Source organism: Solanum stenotomum, chromosome 3 (genome assembly GCF_019186545.1).
Source record: "Solanum stenotomum isolate F172 chromosome 3, ASM1918654v1, whole genome shotgun sequence".
In the NCBI taxonomy this organism is placed as follows: Eukaryota; Viridiplantae; Streptophyta; class Magnoliopsida; order Solanales; family Solanaceae; genus Solanum; species Solanum stenotomum.
Window position 1 is genome coordinate 35,871,497 of NC_064284.1, and position 5,700 is coordinate 35,877,196.

At 36.1% G+C, this 5,700-nt stretch overlaps 1 protein-coding gene across 3 annotated transcripts; it reads left to right on the forward strand.

The window, feature by feature from the left end:
* Positions 1 to 1,127: 1,127 nt before the first annotated feature.
* Positions 1,128 to 5,404, forward strand: LOC125857441 (guanylate kinase 2). 3 transcript variants are annotated; one of them, XM_049537034.1, is made up of 11 exons: positions 1,131 to 1,434; positions 1,900 to 1,939; positions 2,032 to 2,139; positions 2,257 to 2,333; positions 2,416 to 2,545; positions 2,839 to 3,201; positions 4,171 to 4,292; positions 4,374 to 4,509; positions 4,648 to 4,693; positions 4,791 to 4,896; positions 4,976 to 5,404. In XM_049537034.1, the coding sequence occupies exons 2-11, from the start codon at positions 1,937 to 1,939 to the stop codon at positions 5,091 to 5,093; spliced, it is 1,209 nt and encodes a 402-aa protein (XP_049392991.1). In that variant the 5' UTR covers positions 1,131 to 1,434; positions 1,900 to 1,936; the 3' UTR covers positions 5,094 to 5,404. The 3 variants fall into 3 exon arrangements, 2 of the variants coding, with proteins under 2 accessions (XP_049392991.1, XP_049392992.1); XM_049537035.1 differs by lacking the exon at positions 1,131 to 1,434 and adding an exon at positions 1,652 to 1,790; XR_007445665.1 differs by lacking the exon at positions 4,648 to 4,693 and having other exon boundaries at positions 1,128 to 1,434; positions 4,976 to 5,216.
* Positions 5,405 to 5,700: the final 296 nt, after the last annotated feature.

Genomic DNA, 5,700 nt, shown 5'->3' on the forward strand with positions numbered 1-5,700 from the left:
CTCAAGAACATTGTTAAGAGTAACTCATCGATTTGGAACTGGATTTGCTTTTCAATTACCTTGAGTATGAGAGGTAGTCGAATGAATATGAGAAACACATGAGTTTAATAAGATCTTTATGACACATCTCTATTGCACTATTTAGAGTATGAAAGAAGGGAAACTTTTCCTCAATGTCTGTAGTCCCTCATTTATAGAAATGAGGGCCTCACAATCATAAATATGATCATACTTGACACGACTTCATAGACACCCTAGGACACTTGAAATCTATGCTCTGATACCAAGTTTGTCACGACCCGAGTCTACACCCTAGACATGGCCGGCACTCGAGAACCATTGGTGGTCCTCAAGCGGAAGGCTAACTCAAACATACAAAATCTTAAAACTGAATTTAAAATTCATAAAACTCAAATAATTCAACTTTAAAAAGTTTGAACAATACTCAAAAGATATACTCAGAGTTTATAAAACAACTCAAAAGAAAGAAATTACAAAAAACTCCTAAACTCTATCTATCTATGAAGCCTCTACTATTACAGAATGATATTGGGACAAGACCCACGACATCTCAAAACTACTAACTGTAAGGTAAAGGTGAAGTCCTCTGGATTATAAAAAGGCTCACCAAAGCTGATTGGAATATCACATGACCTCAACAAAACGCCTGTTAAAAATCCTAAATACTTGTATCTGCATCAAGAAACGATGCAGGCCAAATAGAGTCAGTACATGGAATGTACGAGCATGTAAGGGGAACTATGCAATATAAGTATAAGCTCGATCTAATAAAAGAGAAGACATACTTATCTCGTCTCAACTCAATATAACTCAAGAATACTCAACTTCAACAGGATACTGCGGTTACAAAATTAGAGACTCGTGTTGATAACATGTTATGAAACTATATAAAATAAGAACAAGAATGAAGTAGGGAGAAGAGAGAAGACTTCTTATTCCTCTTGAGGGATATTTAGGGCTTCACAACTCTAATTTACAATGAAGAAAAATTGAAAACCTAGTTTGATCCCAAGTAAAATTTCTGACCATTCCTAAAAGGACTCCACATAATAGACATTTAATACAAATACAGGTCAAAATTTAAGAAGAAAGAAAAAGGGAAAGCCGACCTGGATTTGATGAAGTGAATGCGACCAAAAAAGCAGCGCTTTGGTCCCCTCTCCTTCTCTTCCACATTCCTTGTGAAGAGTTCCGCCTACAAATATGGGAAACCTTCCTAAGCTTTCATCCACCTTCTTCTTCCTCTCATTTTCCTCTTCCTCTTCCTCCTTCAAACTTGCTGACTTTTCTAACTTTATTCTTTGACATTTATAATACAGATCTCTCTTCTTCATTCAATACACACACAATACAATACCAAAATACAAGATTAATAATATTGTTTCTTGCTAACCGTAAACCTTAGTTCATCAGGTAATTTTTTATGGGGTTTCCAATTGAAATTGCTTTTTTCTTGCTTTTTTTTTGTTTTTTATTTTCCTTCCTTTTTTTGTTTTTTTTGTTATTCAATCTTTACAGCTCGATAGCTTAAGCAGAGGGAGACATCTGTAGCTTTGCGTGTGTCTCTCTCTTTATGTGTGCATTTTAGGAATATTTTTGATGGGGTTCTATGTATTTATTGTATTTTTTTTTGCTCAAGGCAGCATGGTCTATGTTTTTCTGTAGTTTTATTTAGGTTTCTTAGTTATCCATTGGGATCTAAGTATCATATGCATTTCTGTTTCATCCCTAATTTGGTTACTCCATGATCCACTTCTGTTATTAATTAGGTGAAATAATTCGATCTGTTATTTTTTTACAAGGCAGCATGGTGTCTCAGGGAATGCATAATTTTTCCATGTGGATTTATAGTCTGATTTGTGATTTTTTCTTGGTCAGGTTGAATCTTTTATACAAGGAATACTTACTTACATCTATGGTGAGTGCATTAGTCTTGATCTGCACTTCAGTTGGAAGTATAAATATGGTTTCTATTGTGATGATCTTTTTCTTGATCTTTACTATGTTCAGGGAGAAGCTCCAGCTTTCTTTGCTGATAGTCTCTTGGGAGATTTTCCAAAGGGGGTCGATTTGAAATCAAAAGGCCACAAAACAGCTATTTGTATCGGGTCTAAAATTGTATGGTGATTCAACATACTGATTTGATATTCTTCTGTGATGTGCATTCTTTCCAATTTTATATACCCAAATGACTGTATTCAATGAATGAATGTTCTGCCTCCCTATTTTCACCAGTATGTGATTGGCGGGGCTGATCATGAATCGACAGCGGTCATTGGAGTTCAAATCTTTGAGAAATCTAGTGGGGAATGGTGAGTTTCTGTATATCTTGGATCCATTGTGGTTATTATGTATCTTTTAGACAAGATGAACAAAAACTGAAATAAATTGCAGGATAAACCCCACTGTACTGGGTACTAAACCCAAGGTGTCAAATGGCCACTCAGCTGTTCTTTTAAATGGTGATCGTATATTGGTTATTAAGGGAAATTCCAAGTCTGATGGATGCTTTTGGTTTCTTGAGGTTGGTTAATTTATGCCCTTTAGATAATTAAACGTTCTTATTATGTCTGTTAAACTTGGAAGTCATGATCTCATGCTGAATCTGTGTTGATTGCTCAGATCAGCATTCCTCCAAATGTTTAATTGGAGATGCCGGTGGGTGTAATATCCATCCTTATTAGAAAAAAAGTAAAAAAATGTGATTATTGAGAGACACTTAACGTTTTGAATGTTATTTAGTACCCTTGAATGAGTTAATTTGCTGGCACTCACTTTTTCCAAGTTATGCTAAAAATTGTTACATACTTTTTGTAGGTGGGCACCCCATTTATAGGAGAACAGGAAAAGACACATGGGAATGAGGTGGTTGCCTGGAGTAAGGGAGTTTTAGGTAATGTGGAGAAGCCTATTGTCATTAGTGGCCCTTCTGGAGTGGGGAAGGGTACCTTGATATCTGAACTAATGAAAGAGTTCCCATCTATGTTTGGATTTTCTGTGAGCCACACAACCCGGGCACCAAGAGAAAAAGAGCAGAATGGATTTCATTACCATTTCAGTGACCGCAGTGTAATGGAGAGAGAGATAAAGGATGGGAAATTCCTGGAGTTTGCTTCTGTTCATGGTAATCTTTATGGAACCAGTGTCGAAGCAGTTGAGGTGGTTGCTGATGCTGGCAAGGTATCGTCGCTTCATGCTATCAATTCTTAATTCAAAATATTGGTGTTGTTATTTCCTACATATTGGACCAATGGTGCGTGACTGAAATTGTTGTTAATTTGCACCCAAGTGATCATCATCTTTAAGAAGTTTTATACAACTTTTCTTCCAAAAAGAATAATACTATATTATTTTGGGAGTTCAAACATTTTCTTTGTTCCAATTTTTTAAAATATTATTTTAAGTATACAAAAATGAGATTAAACTTATCTTCATGTAGTTTCATTATATATCAGAAATTCATCACAAAAAAAGAAGCGTAGACTGTTGTACTCTGAACCCAATCCTTTAGACTCAGGGGGAAAGACATTTGAAAACATATTTTAATCATCAAAGAGGAAAAAGAAAGAATTTTTCTCTCTGGTGCATGCCATGAGAATATATGCAAGTTTCTATTTCGTTACATTCTCTGGGAGAATGGCTCCCTATCTCTTTGTTATGTTCTGATGAAAAATAGTTTCTGTGACATTGTAAAAAAATGAACTTTGCACCTAAGTCGTCCCAAAGCTAGTTCATTAAGTGAAAACTGAAAGACCATATAAAGAGACTACCTAAGTTGCTTGGACTTAGGTGCGGGTGTTTGATACGGGTGCAGATCTAGAGGTTGAATCCTTCATGATCTAATTTTTAAGATTCAGGGATATGGGTCCATATATGGATACGGGTATGGGGATTCACCTTAAAATAATTAAAGTATCTAAAAATAGAGTTATTCAACTTAAATTATGAGATATTATGTGGAGAACCTGAGGAGAATCCTGATAAACTTGCAAAAAATGACGATCTGGATGTAGTAGTAATAAGTTTGAACTCTACTTGGGTCTTACATTGACTTGTTAATGGCACACATGGGCCAAATTGTGCATTAGCATATTGATAGATCCTTCTATTGCAAATTTGTCAAGCTTTTATTTTTGTATGATTGTGCAGAGATGCATCCTCGATATTGATGTTCAAGGTGCAAGGTCTGTGAGAGCTAGCTCTCTTGATGCTATTTTCATTTTTATATCTCCACCATCATTTGAAGAACTTGAGAAGCGCCTTCGTGCAAGGTAGGCTGATTGAGAATGTTAAGTATCTTCATATTGCCCAGGTTCAATAGGTTATTAAATTGTTGTCAATCTGTTGAACAGAGCAACTGAGACTGAAGAGCAAATCCAAAAGCGTCTCCGAAATGCTAGGGCGGAACTCGAACAAGGAAAATCATCAGGCCTCTTTGATCATATTTTGGTGAACGATGACCTAGAAAGTTGTTATGAGAATCTTAAGGTAAGCTTTGCTCCTCTCATTGTAATATTTCTTAAGAGTTGTAAGGTTCTAGTTATAATATTTCTTGTTTATCTATATGTCCAATGATCAAGTACTGCATTTAGTGACACTACATGATGTAACTTTCTATTTATGTAGAACATCTTGGGTCTCACTGAAGGTGTGAAGACTGCTCATAAAACATGTAAGTTATGACCGCATAGCTTGTCCTACAGTTCTTACCTTGATTCTATCAGGCAATTGTATGCTATAATGATTTGATGAACTTTTCTTAAATGCAGATCCAGAATTAGTCGACTTGCCTGTTGAACATTTAGTCTCGAAGATTGATCAGAAGATTTTAATTAACTGCGGTGCTGGAGAATATCAAAAGGCATCAGATAACATGTATGTGATTTGCCTAATCCATTTCCTTTTGTGTACACAGTCCATATTAGAATTCTGGCATCTGATACCTTTGGCGCAGGTATGTTCTGGACTTGTCTTTGCTCAAAGGAGGGGCCCCAGGACGGACACGAGGACTAAATCTATTTGTCACCAATCCTTCCACTGATAGAGTAAATGGCGACAATCAACTGAGCTAACCTACCACACCCCTGGTTTCAATAATTGTTTTACACTTCTTACATCTCTATAGGTTCGAGCCCTTGAAGAGAACCACAATTTGACTACGTGATATCTTACTTGGATAGTTTGAACTGTTTAGTCCCTAATACAGCTATTAAACGAGAAATGATTTCTAATTGATTCGAAAATTGTAGGTTAGCAGCCTGAACTATTGAAAGCCTAAGATATGTAACTGTTCTACTCAATGATTACATAGAGCAAGAATGAGTATGTTGGATGTAATTCTTTCAGCTTTTTCTATAGCTTATTCATATATCTGTTTTTTCAACACTGGTTGCTTCTCTTTATTTCATTGTTTCCCGTGCAATCCCGGGGGATAGAATTAGAATTAGGTATTTTTGCTCGCTCTAAATTCTTCACTCTAAGTGAAACATTTCATTTAGATGCAACCGGCAGTTGGATTGTACTCAATGAATCCACTTAGTCGGAATTTGATGCACCATCACGGTACTTTCTGTCAATTACATGGATAGAACTACTTTCCCTCTGCAATAACGCCATGTTTGGATCTTTTAGATATTGAAGTAGTGCCCACCCATTATATAGCCCCGAGCATTAACATGC

Excerpts from the sequence above, each read along its gene's own strand:
- LOC125857441 (XM_049537034.1), top strand. Across the intron at positions 4,293-4,373 it reads GAGAAGCGCCTTCGTGCAAG|AGCAACTGAGACTGAAGAGC; the intron begins GTAGGCTGATTG and ends TCTGTTGAACAG. Across the intron at positions 4,897-4,975 it reads CAAAAGGCATCAGATAACAT|GTATGTTCTGGACTTGTCTT; the intron begins GTATGTGATTTG and ends CCTTTGGCGCAG.